This window comes from Sciurus carolinensis, chromosome 16, assembly GCF_902686445.1.
Source record: "Sciurus carolinensis chromosome 16, mSciCar1.2, whole genome shotgun sequence".
Lineage (NCBI taxonomy): Eukaryota > Metazoa > Chordata > Mammalia > Rodentia > Sciuridae > Sciurus > Sciurus carolinensis.
Window position 1 is genome coordinate 26904466 of NC_062228.1, and position 16116 is coordinate 26920581.

At 61.6% G+C, this 16116-nt stretch overlaps 1 protein-coding gene across 3 annotated transcripts in view; it reads right to left on the reverse strand.

The window, feature by feature from the left end:
- Nucleotides 1–181: 181 nt before the first annotated feature.
- The window catches only part of Cpne2 (copine 2), a 38144-nt gene continuing 22209 nt past the window's right edge, over nucleotides 182–16116 (reverse strand). For all 3 annotated transcript variants that reach the window (XM_047528431.1, XM_047528433.1, XM_047528432.1), the window contains exons 10-16: nucleotides 14774–14833; nucleotides 13019–13152; nucleotides 11226–11280; nucleotides 8165–8216; nucleotides 6837–6970; nucleotides 1795–2031; nucleotides 182–732 (exon numbers count right to left, since the gene is read on the reverse strand). In XM_047528431.1, coding sequence (XP_047384387.1) covers nucleotides 625–732; nucleotides 1795–2031; nucleotides 6837–6970; nucleotides 8165–8216; nucleotides 11226–11280; nucleotides 13019–13152; nucleotides 14774–14833 — 780 coding nt within the window. In that variant the 3' untranslated portion in view covers nucleotides 182–624. The remainder of the gene's footprint in view (nucleotides 733–1794; nucleotides 2032–6836; nucleotides 6971–8164; nucleotides 8217–11225; nucleotides 11281–13018; nucleotides 13153–14773; nucleotides 14834–16116) is intronic.

Here is a 16116-nt window from a genome sequence, read left to right on the forward strand (position 1 = left end):
GCGCCACGCTACCCACTTCTCAGGCATTACCACTGTTTTGGGGTGCATGTGCCCCCGAGGCCATCACTCTGACTTCACGGGCTTTCTGGTTGGGGCAGGGGGACTTTCCTATTATATGTCATTTTCCAGTGGAGGGAGCCCATGGGGTCCCCGCAGAGGAAGGAGCTGACTGACACGGACGAACATCTAAAACTCCTTTATTACCCTGAGTGTAACAAACAGGACACAGTCACAGTGTAAAAACAGCAGGCCACGACACAGTGTGCACCAGGGACACATTCCTCTCTGCAGCTAGTTACTTGGAAAAAGCCAGTTATAATTGTAAAAATTTTATTCTCTTTAATAACAATAATAATTCCACTAAAATCATACAAAGTACATTCAATACTTAAGAGTGGCGGGGGGAGGGGAGAGGAAGCCGGTTTGGCCTGGAAGCATCATCTGTCGACTCCCACGAGGAAGCCCAGCTGGGCTGGGGAAGCTGGGGGTGGAGGTCCGGTTGTAAAAAATAAAAATGTGGATCCGTAAAAAAAGACCACCCACAAGGAAGCAGGGCGAGCGTGCACGTTCCTAGGAGGGCGGGAGGCTCAGCCGGCATGCTGCTGCTGGGCGCGGGGCACTGGCTCAGGCGGGCTCCGAGTTGGTGGGGGGCAGGTTTTTATGCTTGAAATACTGCACAACTTGCTGGGGCAGTTCTGCCAGCACAGCTTTGGCCAGAGTCTCTTTTGCTGCCTGCAGGGTGGAGGGTGGGGGAGGAAGGAGAGAGAACAAGGATTAATGAAGGATTCTGGAGGGCACCCTACCCTGTGAGCCGTGAGGACTGGTGTCGGTGGAGGACTACCTAGGGTTGGGGGCCAAGGCAGTCAGAAGCCAGTGTCCCTCATCCCAGCCCGCCTGGTCTCCCCATCTGCAGTGCCTGCAGCGGGGTCAAGTGTAACTTCCTGTGAGCAGTGGAGATGCCTGGGGATGGCATTTGAGGGTGGCAGTGCCCACCGGAGGCTTTTAGGGGGAGAGGGGCAGTGCAGCCCACTCATTTGGCAAGCACCACCCTGGCCAGGCAAGTGGGTGACAGATGTCCAACCTTTGTCCTCAGGAAACTTATGCCCCAGAGGAAGGAAAACCATCCCAGGCAAGCCCAGAGGACAGAGGGTAGAGAAGTAAGGACAACTGGGTCACTTCATGCTGAGGCCGGCTGCCAGATCTGAGCCAGAGCACCCCAGAGATGCCTTTCGGTGGAGGGCACTGAGCACAGAGAGGTTAGGGCTGGCCCGGGACCACACAGGGAGCCTCTGGTCAAGTGAGGACTGGGCCCAGGCTGGCCATGCAGGTGGCGTCTGAGAGACTGCTTCCTTTGGGGCTCTCCGTGGGCCCTGCTACTGACCCCAGCCTCCTTGCGGGCTGACCTGGGTTCACGAACTGCAGATAAGACCAGAGCCACCTCCAGAAACAAGGCAGGCTTCCAGCCACCTAGGATGAGAAGGGCCTCTTCCATCTCTCCATGAGCAGAATGAGGGGCTGGCTACGATGAGCAGGAAGCCCCTGAAGCCCTCACGTTCTGGCCTGTACCCCAAGAATGACTCCTGTTCCCATGCAGGCGCCCAGTCAGAGGGCAGGCCCTTCAGGAAGCCCTGCCAAGCCCTCCGTGGTCCATGGCTGGGGGAAAGTCTCCCCGTCCTACAGTCAAGGCTGGGTGAGCGGGTCTACCGCGGGCCGATGGTCCCAAGGCGTTCACTCTGGACTGCAGTGCTCACTGGGGCCCTGCGGCCTCCCCGCCACACCCGGGCCCCCACTCACGTGGCGGAACTCCCGAAAGGGCACGAACTGCACAATGTCCCGGGCTGCCTCCTCGCCCGTGTGGGAGCGCAGCCTGCGGCTGTCCCCGTCCAGGAACTCCATGGCGGCGAAGTCAGCGTTGCCCACACCCACGATGATGATGGACATGGGCAGCTTGGAAGCCTGCACCACCGCGTGCCGGGTCTCCTCCATGTCGCTGATGACACCATCCGTGATGATGAGGAGGATGAAGTACTGCTGCAGGGAGGGGCCAGCGGGCACTCAGCAAAGCCCTGGGGCCCTGCACCCCTCCTCCCTCAGCCCTCCCTGGGCTTCCTGCAGAGGGGCAGCCAAGTCCCTGGCACCCCCACTTCGGGGCCTGGTGCGGCTGCACCCTGGTGGTCACCGCATAAGCACAGGCCCCTCTCCTCCAACCCCGGGCTCAGATTCCCCTGCTCTGGCGCCTGAGAGCCCCGGGTCAAGGGTCAAGGCTGGCTCTGCCATTCGCTCAATGGTGGGACTGCGGGCGACTAACTCGGACTGCTGAGCCTGTTTCCGCGTCTGCAAGGCAGGAGTTGCCACCTGAAGCAAGAACGCTCCTGGCACTTGGCCGAGGCCCTCTCACGGCCGCTGCTGCCAGGCTGGGCTGGGGCAGGAGACTTATTCTGACTGGAGACTCTGGGACCAGACTCCCCTCCTGCTGGTCCTAGGTAGCAGGACCTGTACCCGCTGTGTCCCCTGCTCAGCCAGCTGCGAGACGCTCTGCAGGGGCTAAGCCCAGGGCATCTGGGCCAGCCCTTCTGGGAGCATGGGGCTCTGCTGTAAGCAAGCGGGTCACGGTCACATCCCAGACTTGGCGTTGAAGTCGCAGCCAGCAGTGGTCTTTCCACGCTGTGGACTGTGCCCACGAGGCGTCCCGCTTTGGTGAGGGCGTCTAACACCCTCTGACAGCCCCTGGGCAGCGAGGGCAGGCAGCCAGCTCTCGGAGGCAGTGTCTCCAGCCCCACTCGGAATTCCTCGTACAATTTCCTTTATTTTTTACTGTTCGCTCTTTATGGCCAATGAAGATCTTTCCCATACAGTGAGATACAATGTTTCTCTACCATGTATCTCAGTTAAAAAAACCCGAATAATGAGTGTGGGTGTGGGTGATTCAAGACGGAAGCACTAGCTGGACGGTGGGGCGGGTGATGTTCAGGAAGCCTCAAGAGATGATCCCGCAAATGGGCCCCGGATTCCACACTGGCCAGCACCTACTTTTCAGCCCAGCTCTGTCCCTAGCACCCTCTGCCCTTTTCAAGGGAACTGTTTTCCCTGCCCATAAAGCAAGCAGGTAAGCTCTTAGGGGCCTCAAGTTCTTAGATGGAGGCTCCACCTTCTAGTTTCTTTTGATTGCAGGAAAAGAAACTGGGGCCCATACTAGTCAAGGTGACAGAGCCAAGGAGGGCAGAAGTGACCCCAGGTTAGCACTGGGCCACCTTCTCATCCGGCAAAGCTGTCTGTTCTCTGTGCTCAGCCCCCTAGGGTGCTCTGTTCCCCTTCCTGTCTCCCAAGGGCAAACTGTGGAGGGAGGAGTGGGCTGAGCGATGGAGTCGGGGACCACCATTCTCACCCCGCACCCCACTCCACGCAGCTGTAGTCCAGCTCTAGCGCTGTGCCTTTAAGAGAACAATCCCTTGGCTGGGGATACCTGTTGCCATGGAGATGGCAGCCTGAATCCCGCAGTGGAGGGCTGCTGCTGCCAGCCCCTCACCCCTGGCTTTGGGGAGGTGATGTGAACCCATCCAGACCCTATCTCCCCAAGCTCGCCATTGTCCCAGAGTCCCTTCCTCTAGGCGACCCTTGACCTCACTTTAATCCCACCAGAAGTAACTCAGGGCGATATTTCTGGGGTACCTAGGTTGGCAGGAGGGAGGGCACCAAGAGGCTTGGCAAGAAGAGAAGAAAAGAAGGCTGCCCTTGGTCTGATCAGCTGGTCAGTGGTCAGTGGGTGGAACCTGCCTCCCAGCTGCTCCCAGCTGGGACACCTGCCCACCCCTGGTGGCCCGTGAGGCGCTCGCTCCCATTTCAGTAAGGACCGTGCCTCTGGGAGGCCTGGCCTCCCTCAGTCCTGCAGCCTTGCTCCCAGGGAGGTGAGCGCAGACAGGGCCTGGGGGCCTGCAAGGCCAGGGGACCAAGCGAGGGACTGGGGAGTCCCTGAAGGCACAGTGGCAGCATGGCAGACACTCCCTGTCACCCTCACACTGTGAGTCCTGTTTCAGGGACGCGAGGTCCAGCTCGGGAGGGTAGTGACTTGTTAAGGCCCCATGACTAGGAACTGGCACCGTCCAGGTTCACATCCAAAGCTGGCTGACTCCAGATGTCCCCCTCTACTGCCTGCTGGCACCGGTGGTCTGCCACTGTAGGGTGGCAGGCAGACACTTCCCTCTCGCCCAGCAGGGAGCAGGGCCCAGAGCCCGGTCCTGGGTGTCACCCTCGCCCCTGCGTGCCAACCCCCACAGCACCTGCGCCCGGTGCCCAGCCAGTATGTCTGGGCCTGGGTTGGCAGCCTGGGCTGGCTTTGGAGGTGAAGTGCAGCCAGTGGGTCCTGATTTCTCACCCAGTCCAGACAGGGCCAGGGCTGTCCTGGAGCCTGAAGATCCATTACAGTCGCAGGAGCTCACAGCCCTACCCCAGGATGGATGGACGGGAAGCGGGGAGGCGCTGTGGACCGGCGAGACGGGTGGGTGGAGCCCAGCAGGAGGGTGGGAGGGGTGCTGCTGTTCCCCAGGGCCACCCCACTGCCTCAGTCAGTCACCTCTGCGCCCTTCTAGGTCAGTTCCCTCTGCGCTACTCGGACACAGCTCCAGACCCACCTGGGGCCCCGGGCGGGCGGGGTCCTCTGCACACTCCTCCCCACATGCTGGGTGCTTCTCTGGGCAGCCCTGCAGGCTCTCCCTGCACCTCACTGACCTGGCGCTTTGTCTTGGTCCCAGAGACAGCCACTCACTGCCCGGCCCTATCGCCAAACCCAGCACATTTCAAGGATGGAGTATCTCTCCCTTTTTCCTGGGGGATCTTCAGGGTTCTAGGGCTCGAAAGGGCCGTTTCCCCTAATGCACTTAACATGTGATTGATTTGATTTATAAAAAATCAAACCTCGGCCCCGGCAGTCCCAGGTAGGGTCTGGTGAGACCTGTGCTCGCTCCCTCGCTGACTTCTGAGCAGCCGGCAGCCGGGGCCCTGGGGAGGGGAGTGGGGGAGTTCCCAGGGTGCTGGCTCTTCCTGGCCCCTGCTCCACTGGGACACTAGATGCCAGGCCGCCAAATGGGAACGGGCCATGAACAACGAGGCCCAGGTCTTAGCAGCAGGGGAAGGATGTGGAGTCACGCTAGGAGACCCGCTGCCCCTTCCCCAGCCCACCCAAACCTGCTTAAAACCCTCCGGGGCTCCCGAGGCCCTGAGCTGGCGGGCCCTCCTCACACCTCACCAGCCACGCAGCCTCCCGCACCACCCGTTCCTTCAGTTACAGCCACGGACCAGGCCCGGGCCTCTGCTTGGGACACTCCGAGCGCACAGGTCCCCAGGAGGCCGACTCTCCAGCACTCCCCAAGTCTCACTTGGATGACGCTGTTCTAAGGTGTGCCCAGCCCTCTGTCTGGGTTAGCTGCTGCCTTCCTGGTCCTGTACCAGTGTCACCACAGGCGAGGTGGCACCGCATCACCCCGCTCCTCCCAGTCTGGGCCCTGGCTCTCCTGCAGACGTGGCTCATGGTCTCCTAGTGCTGCACAGAAGCACTGGGTAAGACGGGAGTGAATGGGTGCGTGACCTGCCTGGAGACGCCGCCCCACCTGCCTGCCTCCTCTGCGTGGGCAAGCGCATGTGCGCGTGGGTCTGGGGACAGGGAGGGCGAAGCCGCACCCAAGAGTCCCTCAAACAGAAACGGCTGAACCAAAGCACCAGACAACCCACAAACTACTTCCTTTAGCTGTGGGCTCGATTCTGCATGGCATCCCGAAAGCTAGCCCGAGAGGTGTCCCCAGATTTGCCCAAGAGTCCTCGCAAAGCCTCTACAGGGCAGGGCCTGTGGTACGGTAAGAACACTCGAGTTCCCAGGGCTAGAGCTGCCGCCCCGGTCACGAGCTCTCCTTTGGTGCACCCTGTGACCAGGGAGAACCTGAGGCAGAAGGCGGTGAAGGCTGTGTCCACTCTGGGCCTGAGTGGGAGGGACAGGTAGAGGCCCCTGGCCCCACTCTTCCAGCCCAGATAGGAGTAGAGGTCATCTGAGGTCACACAGCCAGGGTGGGTGACAGAGTTTGCCAAGGTGAAGGGAGTCCAGAGGAGGCCGGCAACACCAAAAAGGAGTTGAAATGCCGGGGGACCAGGTCCAGGTACTTGGACCTCCAGTCCTTTGGTCAAAGGAAAGACCAAACACTTTTCTCCAGGGGGCCCGCAGCAGCTGCTTCTGGCCTTCCCTGGGGCCCCAGGTCCCCTCCAAACCTGGGGTCCATCAGGCCAGGCAGGGTGACCCTGGGCAATGCCAGCACTAGCAACAGGCCCTGCCAAGATGGTCTCCTGGACTCTGCAGGCCTGGGCGTCAGCCTGGAGTCCGAGCCTGGGGGGACAGATATGCAGACGCCGAGGGCAGCATCTGCCACACATCCCAGGTGCCACACCGCTGGCGGCCGTGCCCACTTCAGGCCAGACATCGAGGCTCTGCCAGGAGCAGCGTGGGGTTCTGCAGGCCACCAGAGACGGGCAGGGGCTGCTCTGCGTGCACCCAGGAGGTCAGAAGGTCGGCTGCTGGGCCTTCGGACCAGTCTCCTAGTCACTGTTTGTCCCGGGAGTAACAAGCCCCTACGGGGGAGGCCTCACCCCTGGCCGCGGCCGACTCCTGCTTAGCAAAGGGCGACGGCTTTCTGAGAGGCCACGCTCACCTTGGATTCAGAGCTGAAGGTGGGACCCATCCAGAGGGGCCGGGGCGGGAGGAGGCGCCACCCCTGCCTGGTCTGCCCGGCGTCCAGTGGGCCCCCGGCCAGCGCCCGCCCCAGCCTGACATGCACTCGCGGGGGCTGCCTACTTACCGTGGCCGTCCGCTGCTGCGTGGCCTGTGCTGCAAACCTGGCCACGTGGTTGACGATGGGGGAGAAATTGGTGGGGCCGTAGAAGCGGATGTGGGGCAGGCAGGCCGAGTACGCCTGCGCGATGCCATCCACGCCTGCTTCAGAAAGGGGCGGGGTCAGCGCCCGACGCTCCCGAGCCCGCGCTGTCCTACCTAAAATGCCCTGTGGGGCCAGTGTGGGCCGGCTGAGGTCAGGGCCAGCGGGCACGGAGCAAGAATCCTGAGAAAGGACAGGGTCAGGCCACGTTTGAATCTGCTACCTCTTGGCTGGGGGCCTGGGCCTGTCCCCTTGCCTGTTCCTGGGGCTGATGATCTGTGCTCTCGGGCGGGGGGGCGGGGGGCGTCCAGCAGGCTCCTCCCGGAAGGCATGGTCACCTGGAGGTCCATGCTGGACATCGTTGGGCATCTGCACAGGGTAGGGGAATGGGGAGGCCGCACAGCCCCTGCACACAGTAGGTGCTCTGTCAATAGCTGCCATTAGGAGGCCTTGGACCAACCTGAACTTGCACAAAATGTCTCTGAATCCTACCCGAAACCGGACGGGCCCCGGGAGGAGCGCAGAGCCACATCTCTGGCCAACGGACGCCCATGGCTTCTAAGACACGGCGTTGGTGACAAGCTGGGTTGCCCTTCTGGGACTGGGTTCAGGGACATCGAGGGAGGGTAGATGCTCTGCCCACACCGAATCCTAGGCCAGCCCTCATGATGGTAAGGACCACCCCTGCCTCCTGGGTCCTTCTCTTCCTGATAGACCCCGGAGCTGTCCCTGGAGGCTTAGAAATCCTTGCAGGCCTGGGGTGGGCGAGTGCAGGCACTGCCCTCGCTGACCAACCCCTGCCGGCCTGTCTCCACCAGGCCACCCTCAGCCCTCGGCTCCAGTTTGTCCCGAAGGCCTGGAGAGCAGGCCGGGCCCTCCCAGCCGGGGCAGGAGGGAGAGCAGAGGTTGGCGGACCCCTCACTCCTCCCGCTCCACGCAGGCTCCCTGCCCACTGCTTCCCGTAACGTCTCACCCCACCACCCAGGGAAAAGAACTAAGCAGGGTAAGCAGGAAAAGCCCAGAGAGGTACAGCGACCTCCTCAAGGCACCCCAGCAGGAAAGGGCAGCAGCCGGCCTTGCACCCCTGACTACCTGGCTCCAAACTCTAGTTCTTCCCGACCTGTCATCCCGAGCAAATGTGACGGGGAAGGGGTACAAGAAAGGGATGGAAACCCGCACCCTGCTGCCTCCCTCGGTCTCGGGGACGGCCAGCGGGGCAATGCTGAGGCAGTGCAGGTGGGGTTCACACTCACCTGAGCAGAAGGGGTTGGTGGGATTGAAGTTGATGGCGAACTCGTGGGAGACCTGCAAGGCAGAGCGTGCTGAGCAGGCCTGTCCCCTGCCCAGGCTCCTCCAGGCCCCAGTGGAGGCTGCTGACCCACCAGCCTCACATCAGCCTCCGCCTCCACGGCCGGGTCTGGCTCTCCACCCTCCCTCCATGTGGGACAGCTGAGACCTTGCACGTCACCCAACCTCTTCTGAGGCGCAGGCTCCTGTGCACTGCACACTGCAGAGACAGAGCCCCAGTAGGACAGCGGTGACCCTGGGGGCAGGGGGCACACTGGAATGCCCCTTCGTTACCACTGCCACTGTGCGTGACATAAGGGGAGTGCCACTTGAAGGTTTTCCCTATCTTAGCAGTAAGTGACCAGCTTGGGCTCCTGCCAGTTAGCCAACTGGGAACGGCCGAGGCACCCCTGGGGATCAGGTAGCGGGACGGGGCTGGAGGAGGTGGGGACACCGAGGGACTGGTCTGGTGTCTCTGCCGCCAGCCCCGGTACCCCCAGCCTAGGTGGACCATCAAAGGCTGACCTCTCACACTCCGTAGCCAACTCCTGTGTTTGCTTGGGCCACTAGGTCAAGTCCAGATCCACTCTGTGCAAGTACTGCATGCTTACTGAATGCCAGGGCTGGGACACAGAAAGAGGAAACCAAGTGCCTCCCGCCCCCTGGGACATCATGGTAGAACACAGGGTGCTGAGGGGAGAGCCGTCAAGCAGGGGCTCCCAGGCGCCAGGAGCTCCAAACTCAGAAGCAGCAGGGGAATCCAGGTGAGCTAAGGCCATGTGCAAAGGCCCTGGGGTAGGAAGGAAGGTTCATGTGGCAGGCACAAGGTAAGTATGGAAAGAGAGCCAGCGAGGGGCCACGGGCCAGGACCTGGCAGCCAGGGGGAGGCGGATCTGCCCTTCCCTAGTCCCATTCCAGTGTTTCTCTTGCTACTGCCCAGCACTTGGCCTGGCTAAGCCCCAGCCTCCCTAGAGTCACACTGTGACATTTCCAAGAAGGCTTTTGCTCAAGAAAACATCTCCTTCAGCCGAGTTCTCTGAAAGCCGGCTGGTGTCCTAGCAACAGGCTCGTGCTGGGCCTGGCTGCACCAGCCTGCCCTGCCCCCCACCCCCGCAGCATCTGTGGGTCCCAGGGGTCCCACCGCACAGGGGGTGGGGCCGGGACAGCCACCTGTCCTGCCCTGGCCCCTCAGCCACTCCCTGAGGGTCTGGGTAAAAACTGTCCTTGAGGACCACAGAGGATAGGAAGCAGAAGCTCATTCTGGAAACAGGACAAGGCACCCCAGGGCGGACAAGAGGGGGCACCGACAGACAGGTGCAGGGACGCTGGAGCCCTCTGAGCCCAGCCCCACGGGCTGCCCCTCCAGGAGACCACAGGTTCTGAGAATGATCCAGGACAGGTCCATCTGCCCCCTTGGGACCCAGGCCCATGTGGTGAAGGTGACCTTGGGCAAAGTCACTTGAGGCTCTGAGTGCTGGGTGTCCACCTGTGAAGTGGACGACGTCTCGCTGGGGAGCCCTCCCCACTGGCTTTGCACTCTGGGCCACCAAACACCCTTGCCCTGCCCCCACCCCAGGGACCCCTGTTCACCTGCACCCCTCTCCTGGCTCCTTCCAGCACCTGGACACACTGGCTACCTCTCTCTCCTCGGCCAGCAGCTGCACCCACAGCGTTGGCACCCCTCCCCTGCCAGGTGTCTCCCCCCTCACGGCGGCGCTCTGTGGTCATGGAAGCGGCGTCCCTCACCCGGCCTGCAGGTAGCCTCAGCTCGGCTGACCACTGCCTCCTCTCTGATCAGATGGGGTGTGACAGGCGGGCCTGTCCCGTCGGCTTTTGCTCAGAATTAAATGAAGCTGACAAAGCAGCTGGGGCTGTGTCCAGAACATTCTCAGGGCCAACAAACGCCTTTTCTTTTTCTCTTTTTCTTCCCGTACTAGAATGAACACAGAGGCGCTCTCCCAGGGAGCTGGTCCTCTGTTTTATTTCGAGACAGGTTCTCTCTACTGGCCTTGAACCCGTGGTCCTCCTGCCTCAGCCTCCCGAGCAGCTGGGATGACAGGCGTGTGCCACCGTGCCTGGCACCACGCTCCCGCTTCCTGTTTGCTCCCTGTGGCTTCCTCGCTGCCCCTCTCTCCTTCCCGGCTCAGCCCTGCTTCCTCTGCTGCCCTGGCTGCTGCTCCTCATTCAGACCCAGCGTCGGGGGTCCTGGCCCGGGTGGCTCGACCTCCGCCCTCCTCACCGAGCCCCTCCTTCCCCAGGGTCTGCACCTCACCATCTCCGTGGGCATCACCAGCTCACCCAGTACCCAGTTGGCAACCTGGTGGCTTCCTGGGCCTGCAGCCCAGGGTCACTCAGCAGCTCGCCTGTCTCCCTGCCATGGCCCTTCTCTCCACCGCGCCCCATCCCTGAGCGGACAACCTGACCGTGTTCCCAGGTGGCCCAACCCCCCTCTCACCCAGGGCGTCTCCAGCAGAGGCCCCGTCACCCACTCCTGCCCTCAGCCTCTGGGCCCTGTCCCCCCAGGGCCTTCTCTGCCCCTGCCCAGCACCCACCCCCAGCCCCTCTGCCTCCTCCAGGGTGCCTTCCCCACGCCCCAGGCTGGCTCGGGGCTCTCCTCTGGGCGCCCCCGGCCCGTGCTGCCCCTGTCTCAGCACCCAGGACGCTGCCTGTGGTCAGGGTTGCCAGATGGAATGTGGGAGCCCGGCCACCTCTGGGTTTCGATGACCGGGTGGTGTTCTGGTGTAAGTGGGTCCCAGGCAACATTCGGCACACGCTCACACTTACAAAAACAATGTCCTGTACGTGAGATGCCAGCGTCACGGGGCCTCCGAGCTCCTGTTTGTTAAACCCGGCCACCCGTTCCCCTGCTGGACGAGGGCTTTGGGAAGCGGAGGCCACATGTGCTGCCCGCGTCACAGCCTGAGAAAGTCGTGTGGCCTGGGGTGGTGGCCAGGGCTTCCCCAGCAGACCCCAGAGAGGCCCACTGTCCCACCTCAGCCAAGAGGACACGAAGCCGGCTCCACTCACCTTCCAGTCTGGGGGCAACTGGGCTCCAAATCCCAGAGCTGGAAACATCTTGTCACTAATCAGAGAGAGCAGAGGACAGCACTGAGGACAGCGGGAAGGACGGCAGCTCCGCCCGCCCGCCCCCCACCCAGGGTGCCGCTCTGCCCTCACTTCTCCAGGGCTGGAGGGACAGAGCTGGTCACTCAGGAAGAGCTCCGCTGGAGGGCCAACGACCAGCCCCAGCCAGTCCCGCCTCGCCACACCTGTGGCAGACACGCCAATCAACTGCGCCTCCGGCCCACCTGCCCTCCTCAAACCAAGACCCCCGCCAGCCACAGAGCCTAAGCCAGGCCGGAAGCAGAACAGGCCAGCTCCAGTCTCGACCTGCTCAAGGCTGGGGAAGACATTCCCCAAACCAGAACCGCGGTTTGCCATTCCAGGCCTTTGGCCACCTGCCTGGCCCTCACTCCCCCAGCCCTGGCCACTGGTCACTCGCAGTTCCTCAGAGAGACAGAGTCCTTCAGCTCCCAGCGTCAGTTTGCCGCACCCCGGCCTGAAACACCTTTCCCCAATCTACCTCCCCCCGCAAACTCCTACTCATCCTTCAAGGCCCAGTTACAATGGCCCCTCTGTGGGCTTCCCTGACTCTCATAATGCCTCTCTTTTGCGCTCCCAGAGCTCCTGCCTCCCATGGTGAACTGGACTCTCAGAATTCCAGTGACCCCTCTGTCTTCCTTTTCTGGAACTCCCCGCAGGCAGGGATGTGTCTCATTGGTTCACTCATTCGACATATTAGGATCCTCCAGCTGCCTTGTGGAGCCAGGGCAGGGACAGAAGCGGGGACAGTGAGGAGGCAGGAGGCAAAGGCTCAACTTGGTGTCCAGAGCTCACAGGGCCTTGCCGTCTGAATGCCCTGAGACAGCTCAGGAAGGGCTGAGTGGTCCCGGATGCCAGGCGCTCCACTGGACCATGCAGATGGGGACATCCACCTCCCTTGCTCTGCAGGCTGTACTTCTCTTAATGTGGCCTGGAATCGCAGGTGCCTCTCAGGCCCTGGACCCCGGGTCGTTGGGTGCTCTCTCTAGGAGCCTGAGGGCCTCAGGATTCCTGAGCCTATGGCCCCTGCTCCTTCCTCTGCTCCCAGGAAGCCAGCCTCCTGGCCACTCCACTCCTGACTTGGAGCTCCTAGTCGGTACCATCGGTGACAATGAGGCCAGCTCCTGTTGTGGGCAGGCGGAGCCGCTGTCCTTCCGCCGCCCTCAGTGCTGTCCTCTGCACCTCCTCTCAAACCCTCTACCCAACTTTCCTTCAATGACTTTCCACTTGGGGACCCAAAGGTCCCCAGGAAGCATGATCGTGGGAAGAGGGTCCACGTGCCAGCTGCTCCATGCAAGGTCCCAGCAGGAACGAGCCCATAGGCCAGCAGGTGCCAGGCCCAGAACGGGAACCTCTGGGTCCAGCCCTCTGATCTGTGTGGATCCAGACAAATCCTCAGCTCCTACCTAGGCTGCTGTTTCCTCAGACCCAAAAGGAGAGGCTCCAGCAGAGGGAACAAGTTCCTCATGCGTTCCAGCTGGTTTCCCGACTGGCCGCGGGTGTGCTGTGCCGGAGGACCCCAGTTTGCAGTAAGAGTATGCAATTGGTCATCGGTTAGCAATGTCTGCCCCAGGTGAAGAAATGGCCGTAACCACTTGTGCTGCGTGCTGGACATTGCTGGCTCTGCAGATCTCTGGGTCCCTGCCAGCTTTGGCGAGCTGAGCTTCCCAGGTTGGCTGGAAGCCCAGCTGGCCTTCAGAGTCCCTCTCCAAGCTTACCTGTCGTAATCCTGGATGATCTGCCCCACTGCCCAGATGGCCGACAGGTATTCGTTGGTGCCCGTGGGGTTGATATAGTGCAAAGAAGAAGGGTCCAGGGGATTCCCGTTGGAGGCTGTGAAGTCTATTCCAACCTGCAGAGTTGGAAGAGAGGCTACTAGTGTGGCCTCAGACCCCAGCTCCCTTTCCCACCCCAGGGAGTAGGAGAGGCTGGTGGGACATGGACAGTCACTCATCTTCCAGCCCTCCTCCCCTGTGAAACGGTCTGAAACCCAGAAACTGGGGGATTGCACCACTCCTCTGCTCTAACGCCACCTGTGGCTCCCTATTGCCCAAGTCCACTGCCCAGACAGGCTAACCTATCACCCCAGACTCTTCCTGCACATTCATCTAGTCCCATGTCCAGCCCTTCATTCAGGGGACTTCTTCCTCCTGAAGAGCAGAGCCACCTTTCCTCCTGTGCCGTTCCCTTCCAGGTCCCACCCATATGCCTCTGCACACTGAAAGCTTCCCAGACACTTCACTCCAATCCAGGCCACTCTGCCTTGGGCCCAGCTCACCAAGGGGACCAGGCCTGGGGCTGCCCGGCAGTGCAGTAGCCATCTCTGCACTCGGCCGGGTGCAGACTGTCCAGGACCCTGTCCAGGGCTGGGAACTGTGCCCAGGGCAGGGGCCCAATAGGAACTTGGGGGCTGAGGGATGGACAGGAACCAGGGCTCTTGCTGCACTCTCAGCCTCAAGGGGACCCCAGTCCAGCCCCTGGAGGGGCAGCGGAGGGTGGGCAAGAGTGCCCCTGCCCAGCCAGGAAGGAACAGGAGGCCGAAGCTGGGAGAGGGCCCCTTGGCACTCAGCCACCGTGGGGAGAAGGACCGTGACCACATGCGCCGTCAGCATGCTGGAGGCTCAGCTCCCTGCGGCCAGGGGGCCTTCGTCCTGGAGGGACCCTGCAGGGGCACAGCCAAGAGCCCGGCATGAAGGAGGAGCTCTGTGGACATTTGCCAAGTGAACCCGCCCATCCGGGAGGGCAGGGAGGAGGCCCAGCTTCTCTGCAGGGATAGAGCAGAGGAGGCTGGCAGGGTTGGGGTCCGCGGGGCTGGTGACGGGCTCCAAGCAGTCCTGCGATGCCCTCCAGCTGCGGTGTCCCGTGAGCTGAGGGACAGCGGGGGCAGCGGGAGGTGGGCAGGGCCTGGTACCCAGCAGGTGCCCGCCCTGGGCCTCAGCTGAGGAGTGTGAGCCAGGACGCTCCGCCCAGGCCCGGCAGCTGCTCTGCGCCAGGCGCCGGTGACATACTGAGGCTGGAGGGGACACGTGTCCCCTATGCCCACGCCGGCAGGCGGGACAAATAGGGACCAGGGCAAAATGCCCAAGATAACTTCAGAGAGGGCAAGTGCCCTGGAGAAGATAAGCCGCAGAGGGGAGGCGGAGGCACGGGCACGCGGGCGGGTTCCCCTCGGGAGAGCGCTGGCGCGGGTGGACAGGCAGGAGGGCAGCAGGGGAGCGGGCGCCCGGTGACGGGAGGCCTGGCCGACGGGGAGGGACTGACTTTTCTTCCCTCAGCTGTGCCCTGACCTGAGCTGAGCCCCACCTCAGCCCCTTCACCAGGACAAACCACTTATGTCCTCCCTACCAGGGTCAGTTCACCTCTTGCCCTAGGGAAGTCCTTCCTGAAGTTTATCCCAAGTCCCTCATGCTGCAGTAAGCTCACAGGGAAGGACATCCCTGCGGTGGGGCGAGGGAGGAGTGGGGGGAGCTTACGGTGAACATGAGCTGGCAGCCGCCCAGGATGTAGTCCAGGAACGAATAGTCTCGGTGTATCTGGAGGAATCAGGGAGGCAGTGGGTCCCCTGGATTCGGCCATGCATGCCTGGGGGAGTTGTGGCTCTATGTCCTGAAGCTTTGATGGGGGCAGATGGGCCTGATATGGCTACAACCGACCCCAAATCTCTGGATAACAAAGCCCTCCGAACACCGGTTCTCTCTGTGGGTGGGGACCCTCAGGGACACACAGATACCCAGACACACGATCCCAGGTAGAGTCCCAGGGCCCAGCGTCAATTATAACTGCCAATTACCCAACATAGCAAGTGTCCATCCATGCTGTCAAGTCTTTACCTCCTCCCACCCTCGATACCTCCCCTGTTAACAAAGACTGAGACCAGGGCTCAGCAAGTTAATGCAGCGGCTAAGCCACCTCTAGCCGGTGCACAGCACCCTGCCATCCCAGCAACACAGGAGGCAGAGGCAGGAGGATCCCAAGTTCGAGGCCAGCCTCAGCAACTGAGCAAGACCCAGCCTCAAAATAAATAGAAAGGGCCGGAGATGTGGCTCAGCGACCCTGAGTTCAATTTCCAGCACCCAAAAAACAAACCAAAAATTAAAAAAAAAAAAAAAAAAAAAACCAATAAGAACAACCCAAAGACCATGTTTGTTTTGATGATCTTCCCCTCCTTGGGCAAATACTGGCCTTTCAGTTCTGTGGTGTTACAAGACTCTCTTCAAAATACATGTCTTTCAGTGAAATTTGAATGTAGAGGGGAGGGAGAAAGGCCGATCAGAAGACAGGAGTAAGGCAGGCGCCCAAACCAGGAAAAGAGGGTATCATGGCTGACGAGGGTTTCAGGGGTAAGGCCAGACTGTGCTTGACCTTTCCTGCTGCAGGGTCATTGAGGGGTCATGTGACCCTGGGCTCAGAGCTGGGCTCCAGATGAGGAAACCGCTGCCTGGGATTCATGCTGACAGACAGCAGCCCAGACCCGCCTTCAACCTCAGGCCTGAGTCTGGGCTCTCCCTGGGCCCCAGGCTGCCTTCCTCTCCTGCCCGTGGCCATCAGATGTCCCAGACCACTGCTGCTGTAAGAATCACTGCCTTCTGGCCACAGTGGACCCAGGCGGCATGGGACAGTGTGCTTGTCCCACATCCCCTGCCCTCAAATGCCCAACGTGCACCGAGTGAGTCTCCAGCCAGACCGCAGGGGGCTCCCTAGGGCCCCCCAGCTAGGAGCAGCCCCAGGAGGTCACCTCAGGCCCACCTCGGCCTCCACACAGGAAGGCGAGAGGAGACGAATCCACCACACGCCCTACCTTGTCAACGTGCCCATT